The 14,284-nt window shown below is 40.9% G+C and overlaps 4 protein-coding genes across 4 annotated transcripts; 2 read left to right on the top strand and 2 right to left on the bottom strand.

The window, feature by feature from the left end:
* Positions 1-1,251: 1,251 nt before the first annotated feature.
* On the bottom strand, positions 1,252-1,611 carry RB195_023751 (uncharacterized protein; the record flags this gene model as incomplete). The annotated part of the gene is made up of 1 exon (XM_064211286.1): positions 1,252-1,611. The coding sequence occupies one exon, from the start codon at positions 1,609-1,611 to the stop codon at positions 1,252-1,254; it is 360 nt and encodes a 119-aa protein (XP_064067167.1).
* A 521-nt stretch (positions 1,612-2,132) lies between these two features.
* Positions 2,133-2,438, bottom strand: RB195_023750 (uncharacterized protein; the record flags this gene model as incomplete). The annotated part of the gene is made up of 1 exon (XM_064211285.1): positions 2,133-2,438. One exon carries the CDS (start codon positions 2,436-2,438, stop codon positions 2,133-2,135), a length of 306 nt encoding a protein of 101 aa, XP_064067166.1.
* Positions 2,439-7,632: 5,194 nt separating this feature from the next.
* Positions 7,633-7,938, top strand: RB195_023749 (uncharacterized protein; the record flags this gene model as incomplete). Its single annotated transcript, XM_064211284.1, has 1 exon — positions 7,633-7,938. The coding sequence occupies one exon, from the start codon at positions 7,633-7,635 to the stop codon at positions 7,936-7,938; it is 306 nt and encodes a 101-aa protein (XP_064067165.1).
* A 521-nt stretch (positions 7,939-8,459) lies between these two features.
* Positions 8,460-8,819, top strand: RB195_023748 (uncharacterized protein; the record flags this gene model as incomplete). Its single annotated transcript, XM_064211283.1, has 1 exon — positions 8,460-8,819. One exon carries the CDS (start codon positions 8,460-8,462, stop codon positions 8,817-8,819), a length of 360 nt encoding a protein of 119 aa, XP_064067164.1.
* Positions 8,820-14,284: the final 5,465 nt, after the last annotated feature.

Raw genomic sequence — 14,284 nt, 5'->3', positions numbered from 1 at the left:
AAGGCGCGGAATCCAGAATCTTTGACGTATAATAGTCAAAGTATGATCTTCTCTACAGTGTGTGTTTTCAATGTGAATCTTGAGCAGGATTAGTCGAACCAATTCGGATTCTTTGGGGATGAAGATAGGTGATTTTGTATCCAAGGGAAGATACGCATTTTGTAAGCGTGATTCATGACGAATTATCCCTCTCTGGTCTTGGATTACTTTCTTGTCACGAGATTGTTTCGTAAGATCTTCAAGTGTATAATGACTTTATTCGGTGGCTATCAGAATTTCCTCGGCGAGTTCCATATCTGATGATGTTACTTCGCTATCAGAATCAAAATCATGGACCTTTTTGAGGCTTATAACAGTAGATCTACCTTTTTCCGTAGATAATGACCACTGCTTGAGAACTTCCCCAACTGTTGCCATTGTTCGCAATGCTTTTTTGAGTATGAAAAATCGCGCCAAATCCATAAGATCATTCCTAGTCTTCTTTTAAACTTTAGCAATTACGTTTATGGAAATCGCACACTCTTCTTTTGTGTTGGCCACTTCTGTGATTGTATCGATGAACTTTAACGGCCATGTGCCTGAGCTTTGTTCTAACCAGCGTGGTCCTCTCACCCAGTCATGATTATTGATTTCTTGAGTTGTAAGTCCACGAGTACCCGCATCAGCTGGGTTGTGTGAAGTATCAACATGGAAAAAACCTGAGGGAATGCCATCTGTTTTGAGTTGGTCCCGCAGGTTGTTTATTCTTTCGCGTTGATTTGCAACAAATATGGGTAGTTTTTTTTGCTGATTTCACCCACCACAAAGCTATTTCGCTATCTGAGACGATAGAAATTTGTCCGATATGTCCATACATATTGTATATTACTGATCTGCCAAGGCGTATTGCCATGAGAATACCAACTAGTTCTAGTCATGGAGTAGTTTGCCGGCACTTTTTTTGGTGAAAGTTTTGTTTTTCCACTGATTAACGTAGAGACAGTGTCAGTAACAGTACATTGAAGATATGCGCATGTTGCTATCGCCACATTGCTAGCGTCGGCGAATACCCACAGGCGCATTTTGCTACCTTGTTGAGAGATGGATCTGGGGACGGAGATTACTGCGTTATTGACGTTTTCGCAAAGTTTGTTCCATCGTTCACAGATGGATGGATCAAGTGCGTCTCTCCATTCTAGATCTTTGTGTTCAAACACTTCTCTCATCATTGCTTTAAGTTTGACTAATAGAGGTCCAGCGAGTCCGATAGGATCATAAACCGAGTTTAGTTGACTCACGATCTCCTTTTTTTGTTAGTTGACTGACTGGTCGGAAATGTGTCGTAACTTTGAAATAATCTCGGATTGTACTGTAGTTGACATCAAGAAATTTCAAAGGACCATTTTCCAGTCTATCACGAATCGGTATTTGAGAGTTAACCTCATTCGAATTTGATAGGTAATCCCTAAAATTCATACCGATTTTCGCGAGTAGTATCTTAGATTCTCGATACTTTTGTATAGCTTCCTCTGCAGTGTCGGCAGTCATCATGATATTATCAACGTACAGGTTTTTGCCAACTTCAGCGGCAAGATCTGTGTTTTGGCTGTTCAAGAATGCCGTCAAGCGCATATTGAGAACGCTTGGAGATGCTGTTACTCTGAAGGGTAGTCTTTTGAACCTGAATTATACCAGATTATCTCTGGTTGGTGGAAGGTTCATGTTTTTCAGCCACAAAAATCTGCACAAGTCTCTATTTGAGAAGACTAAGTGGATTTGAGTGAAAGCAGCTTCAATGTCGCAAATCAGAATGATTTTGTTGCACCTTGATGCTAACAAAATGTCGTGAATTTTGTTAATGAATGACTCTCCTTTGTGGATTACGTCATTTAACGAAAGCTTTCCCTTTCGTTTTGGGGAAGCATCAGAAACTATTCTCAAAGGCGTTTTCTTGTTTGCTTTCCAAACGGCTGAATGCGGCATGTAGTAGACTTCTACAGCGCTAGTTTCAGCGTCTTCGAAATGCTAGATAAATTCGGCTTCCTCGTAATTTTTGAGGATTTTGTTGTACCACTCACGTTGTGATGGTTTTGCTGAAGCGTCTTTTGCAGTGATTCCAGGCGGCGAATAGCTACAGCGTAGTTATTCTCAAGTTAAGAAATGTTTTCTTTCGAAGGAAATGGAGCAATTATGCGTCCTTGTTCGAACGAAATTTTCTTTGAATATTCATCAAGGTATTTGTGGATCATGTCGTCTTTTTGACAATCTTGTGCTGATATACCGAGACCTTCGAGTTCGAACATTTTTCTCAAAATCTCTTGTTCGCTGTTTTCATGTACAGTAGTGGGTCCGTAGCACAGATTATCTTTTTTGTTCTTTGCATCAACAACTTCTTTCCCGTAAATTGCAGGTCCGAATACGGTTTTCGCGATATGTAGACCACTGAGAGTCTTTACCATGTGAGAAGGACCAGTTACAAGATCATGATAGTAGTCTAGCTAGTCCTACTAAGATATGTGGGGTTTGGTGTTCCCCTATAAGCTTTGTATTTGCCAGACAAATGTTGTTTTCTTTGAGAAATTCGATGTCGACTGCGCTTAAGTTTACGCTTGGAAATCCGTCTGCGATCACGGGTTTAGTCTGAATTCTCATGTTGATGACTTCACCGTAGACCGTGCTAATTCTTATATGTACTATATGACTTTTGAAGCTCTCAATATGTCTACCAATTCCGGACATAGCGCATATCTAAGTGGTCTCTCGAGGTAGGCCAAAACGTTCGACTAGTGACTCTCCAATCACCGTTTTCAGAATCAAAGAAAAAGAGCACTTTCTCAAATTCTTTCTTATTGCAATTCCAAGTGTTCCCTTCACTCGTCATAAGACCTAACTGGGATGCGTTACTTATTGTTTCTGTATCTGAAGATAATATCTCAGCACCCGCGTAAGTATTATTCGACGTCACCTTTCCTCCGTCGTTATGATTTGCCGGATTTTTCCGGTCGCGATTCGGTGCGTATATCGGTCTTGGGTTATTCTGACCACTTATATTCCTTTGACTTGAATTCCATGCTGGCACCTGATTTTCCTGCTGCTTTGTTTCTTTCTTAAGGCATAGACTAGGATGGTGCTTTTGTCCACATTGGGAACAGTCTGGTTTCTGACAATCAAAGCTGGTGTGGTTGAGTGAACAGCATTTCCAGCATCTGTTATCATCTTTTATTATTTTGCGCCGACTGTTGTGGTCAGTCACCGTTCTGCACAACATTGGTGGATGATTACCCTTGTGGCAAAATAAGCACCACTCACTGGCTAAAAGTCGCTGACTGGTACACTTCTCTTTTGAAGTACTCACTTTATTGTTTATTGAGTGACCCAATCTGTTTTCGATATAACCTTTTGCGGCAACTTCTTTCTTTTTCTGCGCCAGAAGGTCCTCGATTGTTTGTTGCTGAAGTGCTTGGCCAGATATCAGAACAGGTTTTATGATGTCCTGTGGGAATTTCGCTATGATGGTTTCACACCATTTGGGGTCACATGTATTTCGCACATCATATCCTGTCGATATCATTTGATTGACCAGAACTTGAATTTGATCAAGATCAGATGAACAGCCGTCTGCGGAGTTGTTTGCTGGTCTCATATTGACCAGTTTTTGGACTATTTGAGACCTATTTGTGGTTTTATTGCAGTATGTTTCCTGCAATGTTTTTTATGATCCAGTCGTAGTTTTCTGGAATTAGTTTTATGCCTTTTATGGCAATTTGAGCTCTGCCTCTCAAGCTTTCCTTGAGTAGCAGTATTTTTTCTATGACATCTAGCTCTTTGCTTTTGTGAACTATTGTCTCGAAAATCGCCCAGTATTCGGCGAAATCTTCAGCATCTCCGTGAAATTTCGGTAGAGATGCTTGAGGAGGTTTTATCGATCGATAACGGAATTGTTCTGTATGATTCTGTACCGAGTCGACTGAATTTAGGAACCCTGATTTTGAAGTGCTCGGTTCACTCTCATTATGGTTGCTATTTTGTTCTCCATCGTCATTTTGTGTGTTTTGGGTTTCTACCTCATCTGAATTTTGCTTTTCACCCCTTGTACAGCAGGCAGTGTTTCGTGAAGTTAACATGAATATGAAGTCATTTGCCTCTGCTATAGCTATTTGCAATTGAGATTCATCTTCAATTTGCTCTATTTCGAGCATTAAATCTTTTTTCTCAGATTTATTTTTACAGTTTTTGTACTCGTCCCTTATTTCATTGTACAATTTTTGCAGATTTTCTCTGCCATCTCTAATGTGCCTGATACCGCTCTTTAAGAGGGTAATTGCTGACCTACATTTTTCGTAGCTCTCTTCGTCTACAGTAGGATAATCAGCCTTTGTTGTGCACAACACCGCTACTAACTTGTGTCCCAAAATCCGTCGCAAACCGTCGGAATTCTTGGAAGCGGTCAAAATTAAATTTTGAAAGTACCATTCGAAAGTAAATGAGCTGCTGATTTCAAATATACTTCGAGAATTCACTTTAAACAAATGTGTGGCCTTGAAACGAGCAAAGTTTCCTCGAGCCCCGTTAATTACTTTCACACCACCGCAATCCTTCCATTGGCACATCCCCCGGATACATCTCCATGGAAGGAAGGGCTGTTCATAGGATTTCCGCTTATTTCTCGAAATTGGACAAAATGTTTATTACATCCGTAATCAAGAGGTTATTTAGAGCATTTTGGTACCTCACATCATGTGTTGATTCGAAATTTCCATTCTCTTCAGAAATTCACGAAAGTGCTCCATCGAAGGTTAACGAAAGCCATACTTTCCAAGCTGTGAAAAATCTCTTCGGAAATTTTTCAGCAAACAACTTGTACTTGACAATAGTTTATATTGTAAGCTTCTAGTTTTGAAAATGTCTAGTTTTTCCAGTGTCAAACCTACAACATTACTCTATTTCGTTATTTGGTCCAATTTTTGAACAGCTGTCAACAGCTTAGAATGAACGCTTAAGTCTCGCGATTCGGTACTTGCCTAGAACTCTTCTTCCTTTACGAGAAGTGAATTAGGCGCTAACATTGGATGAGAGACTAGACGTGATTTTCAAGTGACCAAATTGGGGAAATTTTCGTCTGTTTTCACAAACAGAAATTTTTGCAGCCTCTGTGAATTCTTTCAGTACCTCAAATAGCTAGTTCTTTTCACAAAGAGACGCTCTTTCGAATGATGTTGAATTCACTTTTATTTACAAACTTCAAAATTTCAACACTGACTCCGCCCTCTTATAGGGCAGGCGATATTCTATAGCTGGAATGGTTATCGCGGCCCAGGCACGGTCTGCCAGGCATCTCACACCTTCGATAGGTGACTCCTCTGGCGATAAATGAAAGGTGACGAGAATTCTAAAGAGTTCTTATTTGTAAAAACAGCAGCGTAATAAACATTTTGTCCAATTTCGAGAAATAAGCGGAAATCCTATGAACAGCCCTTCCTTCCATGGAGATGTATCCGGGGGATGTGCCAATGGAAGGATTGCGGTGGTGTGAAAGTAATTAACGGGGCTCGAGGAAACTTTGCTCGTTTCAAGGCCACACATTTGTTTAAAGTGAATTCTCGAAGTATATTTGAAATCAGCAGCTCATTTACTTTCGAATGGTACTTTCAAAATTTAATTTTGACCGCTTCCAAGAATTCCGACGGTTTGCGACGGATTTTGGGACACAAGTTAGTAGCGGTGTTGTGCACAACAAAGGCTGATTATCCTACTGTAGACGAAGAGAGCTACGAAAAATGTAGGTCAGCAATTACCCTCTTAAAGAGCGGTATCAGGCACATTAGAGATGGCAGAGAAAATCTGCAAAAATTGTACAATGAAATAAGGGACGAGTACAAAAACTGTAAAAATAAATCTGAGAAAAAAGATTTAATGCTCGAAATAGAGCAAATTGAAGATGAATCTCAATTGCAAATAGCTATAGCAGAGGCAAATGACTTCATATTCATGTTAACTTCACGAAACACTGCCTGCTGTACAAGGGGTGAAAAGCAAAATTCAGATGAGGTAGAAACCCAAAACACACAAAATGACGATGGAGAACAAAATAGCAACCATAATGAGAGTGAACCGAGCACTTCAAAATCAGGGTTCCTAAATTCAGTCGACTCGGTACAGAATCATACAGAACAATTCCGTTATCGATCGATAAAACCTCCTCAAGCATCTCTACCGAAATTTCACGGAGATGCTGAAGATTTCGCCGAATACTGGGCGATTTTCGAGACAATAGTTCACAAAAGCAAAGAGCTAGATGTCATAGAAAAAATACTGCTACTCAAGGAAAGCTTGAGAGGCAGAGCTCAAATTGCCATAAAAGGCATAAAACTAATTCCAGAAAACTACGACTGGATCATAAAAAACATTGCAGGAAACATACTGCAATAAAACCACAAATAGGTCTCAAATAGTCCAAAAACTGGTCAATATGAGACCAGCAAACAACTCCGCAGACGGCTGTTCATCTGATCTTGATCAAATTCAAGTTCTGGTCAATCAAATGATATCGACAGGATATGATGTGCGAAATACATGTGACCCCAAATGGTGTGAAACCATCATAGCGAAATTCCCACAGGACATCATAAAACCTGTTCTGATATCTGGCCAAGCACTTCAGCAACAAACAATCGAGGACCTTCTGGCGCAGAAAAAGAAAGAAGTTGCCGCAAAAGGTTATATCGAAAACAGATTGGGTCACTCAATAAACAATAAAGTGAGTACTTCAAAAGAGAAGTGTACCAGTCAGCGACTTTTAGCCAGTGAGTGGTGCTTATTTTGCCACAAGGGTAATCATCCACCAATGTTGTGCAGAACGGTGACTGACCACAACAGTCGGCGCAAAATAATAAAAGATGATAACAGATGCTGGAAATGCTGTTCACTCAACCACACCAGCTTTGATTGTCAGAAACCAGACTGTTCCCAATGTGGACAAAAGCACCATCCTAGTCTATGCCTTAAGAAAGAAACAAAGCAGCAGGAAAATCAGGTGCCAGCATGGAATTCAAGTCAAAGGAATATAAGTGGTCAGAATAACCCAAGACCGATATACGCACCGAATCGCGACCGGAAAAATCCGGCAAATCATAACGACGGAGGAAAGGTGACGTCGAATAATACTTACGCGGGTGCTGAGATATTATCTTCAGATACAGAAACAATAAGTAACGCATCCCAGTTAGGTCTTATGACGAGTGAAGGGAACACTTGGAATTGCAATAAGAAAGAATTTGAGAAAGTGCTCTTTTTCTTTGATTCTGAAAACGGTGATTGGAGAGTCACTAGTCGAACGTTTTGGCCTACCTCGAGAGACCACTTAGATATGCGCTATGTCCGGAATTGGTAGACATATTGAGAGCTTCAAAAGTCATATAGTACATATAAGAATTAGCACGGTCTACGGTGAAGTCATCAACATGAGAATTCAGACTAAACCCGTGATCGCAGACGGATTTCCAAGCGTAAACTTAAGCGCAGTCGACATCGAATTTCTCAAAGAAAACAACATTTGTCTGGCAAATACAAAGCTTATAGGGGAACACCAAACCCCACATATCTTAGTAGGACTAGCTAGACTACTATCATGATCTTGTAACTGGTCCTTCTCACATGGTAAAGACTCTCAGTGGTCTACATATCGCGAAAACCGTATTCGGACCTGCAATTTACGGGAAAGAAGTTGTTGATGCAAAGAACAAAAAAGATAATCTGTGCTACGGACCCACTACTGTACATGAAAACAGCGAACAAGAGATTTTGAGAAAAATGTTCGAACTCGAAGGTCTCGGTATATCAGCACAAGATTGTCAAAAAGACGACATGATCCACAAATACCTTGATGAATATTCAAAGAAAATTTCGTTCGAACAAGGACGCATAATTGCTCCATTTCCTTCGAAAGAAAACATTTCTTAACTTGAGAATAACTACGCTGTAGCTATTCGCCGCCTGGAATCACTGCAAAAGACGCTTCAGCAAAACCATCACAACGTGAGTGGTACAACAAAATCCTCAAAAATTACGAGGAAGCCGAATTTATCTAGCATTTCGAAGACGCTGAAACTAGCGCTGTAGAAGTCTACTACATGCCGCATTCAGCCGTTTGGAAAGCAAACAAGAAAACGCCTTTGAGAATAGTTTCTGATGCTTCCCCAAAACGAAAGGGAAAGCTTTCGTTAAATGACGTAATCCACAAAGGAGAGTCATTCATTAACAAAATTCACGACATTTTGTTAGCATCAAGGTGCAACAAAATCATTCTGATTTGCGACATTGAAGCTGCTTTCACTCAAATCCACTTAGTCTTCTCAAATAGAGACTTGTGCAGATTTTTGTGGCTGAAAAACATGAACCTTCCACCAACCAGAGATAATCTGGTATAATTCAGGTTCAAAAGACTACCCTTCAGAGTAACAGCATCTCCAAGCGTTCTCAATATGCGCTTGACGGCATTCTTGAACAGCCAAAACACAGATCTTGCCGCTGAAGTTGGCAAAAACCTGTACGTTGATAATATCATGATGACTGCCGACACTGCAGAGGAAGCTATACAAAAGTATCGAGAATCTAAGATACTACTCGCGAAAATCGGTATGAATTTTAGGGATTACCTATCAAATTCGAATGAGGTTAACTCTCAAATACCGATTCGTGATAGACTGGAAAATGGTCCTTTGAAATTTCTTGATGTCAACTACAGTACAATCCGAGATTATTTCAAAGTTACGACACATTTCCGACCAGTCAGTCAACTAACAAAAAAAGGAGATCGTGAGTCAACTAAACTCGGTTTATGATCCTATCGGACTCGCTGGACCTCTATTAGTCAAACTTAAAGCAATGATGAGAGAAGTGTTTGAACACAAAGATCTAGAATGGAGAGACGCACTTGATCCATCCATCTGTGAACGATGGAACAAACTTTGCGAAAACGTCAATAACGCAGTAATCTCCGTCCCCAGATCCATCTCTCAACAAGGTAGCAAAATGCGCCTGTGGGTATTCGCCGACGCTAGCAATGTGGCGATAGCAACATGCGCATATCTTCAATGTACTGTTACTGACACTGTCTCTACGTTAATCAGTGGAAAAACAAAACTTTCACCAAAAAAAGTGCCGGCAAACTACTCCATGACTAGAACTAGTTGGTATTCTCATGGCAATACGCCTTGGCAGATCAGTAATATACAATATGTATGGACATATCGGACAAATTTCTATCGTCTCAGATAGCGAAATAGCTTTGTGGTGGGTGAAATCAGCAAAAAAAACTACCCATATTTGTTGCAAATCAACGCGAAAGAATAAACAACCTGCGGGACCAACTCAAAACAGATGGCATTCCCTCAGGTTTTTTCCATGTTGATACTTCACACAACCCAGCTGATGCGGGTACTCGTGGACTTACAACTCAAGAAATCAATAATCATGACTGGGTGAGAGGACCACGCTGGTTAGAACAAAGCTCAGGCACATGGCCGTTAAAGTTCATCGATACAATCACAGAAGTGGCCAACACAAAAGAAGAGTGTGCGATTTCCATAAACGTAATTGCTAAAGTTTAAAAGAAGACTAGGAATGATCTTATGGATTTGGCGCGATTTTTCATACTCAAAAAAGCATTGCGAACAATGGCAACAGTTGGGGAAGTTCTCAAGCAGTGGTCATTATCTACGGAAAAAGGTAGATCTACTGTTATAAGCCTCAAAAAGGTCCATGATTTTGATTCTGATAGCGAAGTAACATCATCAGATATGGAACTCGCCGAGGAAATTCTGATAGCCACCGAATAAAGTCATTATACACTTGAAGATCTTACGAAACAATCTCGTGACAAGAAAGTAATCCAAGACCAGAGAGGGATAATTCGTCATGAATCACGCTTACAAAATGCGTATCTTCCCTTGGATACAAAATCACCTATCTTCATCCCCAAAGAATCCGAATTGGTTCGACTAATCCTGCTCAAGATTCACATTGAAAACACACACTGTAGAGAAGATCATACTTTGACTATTATACGTCAAAGATTCTGGATTCCGCGCCTTGCCTGCGCCTTCAAAAAGGATTTGGGCAAATGTACAACATGCAAAAAGTACTAAGGACTCCCCCTTGGGGCTCCAATAATGCCACCACTTCCAATAGATCGAGTCCTGGTCTCAAAACCGTTCCAAAACACTGGGTGTGACTTCATGGGGCCATTCACTTCGAAAACCCAAGAAAAAATGTACGTGTGCTTATACACGTGCCTAACAACAAGAGCAGTACACCTCGATGCTGTTGAAAACTCATCAACAGGAGCATTCTTGGAAAGCTTTATACGCTTTGTGTCACGTAGAGGTGTGCCAAGGATCATGCGCAGTGATTGTGGCTGAAACTCTAAAAATGGTTTAAAAAAGCGCATCATAGAAGCAATATTCAAAAAAGATGACAATACAGTTAGTTATGACCTACTGCGCAAACGAACGGATAGAGTGGATCTTTAACCTTCCAGCGTCACCATGGATGGGAGGCGTATGGGACAGACTAGTAGAATCAGTCAAAAAATCTTTAAAAAAGCCAATTGGACGAAGAAAGTTAAGCTTCCCTGAGATATGTACGGTGCTGACAAGAATTGAAGCAATTCTCAACACCAGACCGCTTACAAAATGCGACACTGATAACATCACAAAACTTCCGCTTCGCCCCTTTGATTTCTTGCAAGGAAATACCAGGTATTCCATCCCAAATGGAAGTGCACTGCATGATCAAACAGATCCGGAATATGATCCTACGCTTATACAAACCGAAAAACAAGCGCTAGAAGCAATTCGTTTTGCAACGAATTGCAAACAATTGCAAATTGAATTGAAAATTGAATTTGGATTGAAATTGAAACGATTGCAGAAAAGTTCTGGGAATCTTGGAAGTCTCAATACTTGGTATCTCTTCGAGAAAATGAGAAAATGAACTACAAACAACCAAGACATCTGAAAAGAACAGATCCAGAGCTCGGAGAGATAGTACTAATTGAGCAAGAGCTAGTATCAAGAGGAAATTGGCCGTATGGCAAAGTAGTGGAGGTCACGACCTCTGCGGATGGCTTAATAAGGTCAGCAAAAATCCTTATGCCAAGTCGTTGGATCATCCAACGTCCGCTCAATAAAATTTTCCCTCTAGAAATACGAAGTTCCGCAGAAGTCCGGAACAGCGATAATACAATCTGTGAGGAACCTCCCTCAACAAGCAACAAAAGACAGATCTTGACCCGCGCATCAAAAATGCGAGCATATGATGTCATAAAGGAATTCGGAGAAGGATTGGATAACACACAGAGCTCTATTTCCATAAGCTTAAATGTTGCGACGATATTATCATTCCTTTGCCTAATATCCCCAAGCCTAGCTACAAAAGCAGTAACACCAAATGTCTTATGCAACAAAGGTGTGGTCAGAATAATACTATTAGGCCAGCCTTTCGAACTTTGTTTCAATGAACAATGAATGTAAGATTTTCTCAGATCACAAGAATCTGGGTTTCCCTCTTCCAATTTCCCCAACCAATGACAAGGTTGAGGTGCATTTGCATAGTTCACAATATAACAACACTAAAGAGGAATCAATAACGTGCGAAAGACCTGAGTTTTGTGACCATCATTATCTCCTCACAAAGAGTCTCTTAGGGAATCCACACTGTTGGCCAGCTGATGCCATACCTACAGTGGCAGTAATGGTCTACTTGATAACGATGATGTCGATCATCCTTATTTGGGCTACATCCACGCTAGCCAGAAAAGCTAAACGTTCGATGGTTAGTGGGCGAGAGTGTAGTCAACCAACTTGTTCAGCTATTCCAGCGAACACTTTCGAACTTTCCTAGCTCATCAGCAGTTGTAATTTGCGCCGTAATTTGCGCAGTAATTACAAGCGCACAGAGATGCCAGCATGGTTACATGCGACGCAACGCAGATTTAATCTGCAATGGAAAAAGTCGGTGCCATTACGAATACAACAGAGAGTTGTACTTCAACAAGCTACAGTCAGAGCTATGCATTGAAATTTTCCACGGAAACAAGACAGTGGGCACAGCCAACTTTGTCAAAAAACCAGTGGGATTCAAATGTGCCAAAGTTACTGAGAGCTTTACAAGAATGACAAGAACACATACCTATCATATAAAGCGATGTGCTCAAGCTGACTTTTGTACTACACAAATGTGCGAGACAATCCGAGAGTTGAAATCGGCAGCAAAATATCCAGGGTACTCTGGATGTTTCAGTAGCTGCGGGGGACTGCTGTGCGGGTGTTTCATGCCACAACCAGCTTGCACCTTTTATAGAGTTGCACAAATACCTATAACGAAATGGGTGTACGAAGTGACCAGATATCCTCACTGGAGTCCCGAAATTAAGTTGCAAATAGAAGTGAACTTTTTCAAAGAGACACGATTATTCACCCAATCGCTTTCTCCATATGCGCCGGTAAAAACGGACGTATTTAACATCACTGTGATCTCAATACAGAAACTCGCAAGTGTCATCGCAAACAAACGATTTGCGATATTCATTCATTTGCCTTTCCGGAACACTTTCGTGTAGCAGCGGAGAGAGCCTCCTACAGGGAAGCTCAAGCTCAATTTCATAACTGCATATACAGGATCAGATGCGAATGCAGCAACTCAGTAAACAACTGCCTGTGCCCAGAAGGCTCAATTAGTACACCTTTTATAGAGTTGCACAAATAAATTCAATTCGAAACAACAGCGATACAAATCTACCTCTAGAAACACCTTTTGGAGCACAAAAGGTGGTGTCGGACGAGATCATAGCTGTTTAAAACGAAGAAGAAGTGGTCATAAGGCTAGAGTCAAAAATTGTCCAAGATTCAGCTGAATTCCAAGAGAATCAGGACTGCATTGTTAAATCTACAAATGTTACCGGATGCTACAATTGTCCAACAGGTGCGGAACTAATGTTAACCTGCGAGTCTCCAAAACAAATGTTGGTAAAAAAAACAGTCTTATGCGAAGCCCAGCAGTTCACACTCAGTTGTGGAGCAAACAAAAGCAACCAGGTACGGCTAAGTTATCAGAAGTCTGTCGTGAGGGAAGAATGTGCAGTCAAGGGTAGCAAGCTCAACAAATTTGTGCTAACAGGTAACCTGTAATACATATGCAAAACTCCTCACTCCTCGACCACTAGTCTCACACAGTTAGCTTGAGTCACCAGTGGTTCGCATACATAAGTATGCCGGAAGTGAGCTCCCTACTCAAAACTTTCACAAACCACTGGAAGCTAGCTGAGGCCTGTCTTTACACTAGTGCTTGCTGCCCTAACCTACATAGCAGGGCCTATTGCTTTAATTTACGTAGCAAAATGCATGTCCCTTATTCTCAATACACTGCTCGTGACGGCATGGCGCTGCTTGCAGCGGAACCAGCTCGATCAAAAATCAGTTGGCTTACCGATCAAGCGGCTGCCATTGTTGTCGTGTTGGCTCGGATCCTCTCGAGCTGCCCGCTTGTGGGCTACCAGCCGAAGAGAGTAGCGGGGCGGCTTAGACCGCAAAGCAGAAATAAACCAGAGATCAGAAAGATCAAAAGTGCCGCAAAAGGTGAGAGCTTTGTATTTCTCAGTGCTATACACGATACGGGTTTGATCTCGTGTTTCAATACGAGAAAATGTACAAAGTTAATATCTGTTCATTATCCGTTGTATATACATGTTATCAATTATGTTCATACACGTATGCACAAAAGCATATTATCCAGGTCGGCTCAAAGATATCATCGTCTTTGACAAAGTATTCCAATTACAACGATATACCTTCTCGGGTGCCCGCAGTCAATCACAACTTATTTATTATGCACTCAAAAGCACATTGGCGTATCATCAAGAGCACTGGATGTTACACCTAGGCTATTCGTTGAGGGCGGGTTCAAGATACGGCCATCTGAACTGAATTGATTAGAGGAAAGTCAAAGTTGACTTTCCTCTAATCAATTGCCAAAAGATGCCGGCAAACAATTCCAAAGTTAGAATTGCTTGGAATACTCATTGGGATGGGATTGGAAAAGAGTATCTTAGAAAATCTTGATCACAATATAGATCACTTCAATCTTGTCACTGATAGTGAAATCGCTCTACAATGGATTAATTCCTCTCGAAAACTTCCAGCTTTCATAATCAATCAGAAAGACCGAATTGAAAAAATTAGATCTCAGGTTGAGAGCAAAGGCATTTCCGTGAACTTTTTCCATGTTCCAACACATAACAATCCAGCAG

This window comes from Necator americanus, chromosome X, assembly GCF_031761385.1.
Source record: "Necator americanus strain Aroian chromosome X, whole genome shotgun sequence".
In the NCBI taxonomy this organism is placed as follows: Eukaryota; Metazoa; Nematoda; class Chromadorea; order Rhabditida; family Ancylostomatidae; genus Necator; species Necator americanus.
This window is presented reverse-complemented; position numbering and strand designations above follow the sequence as displayed.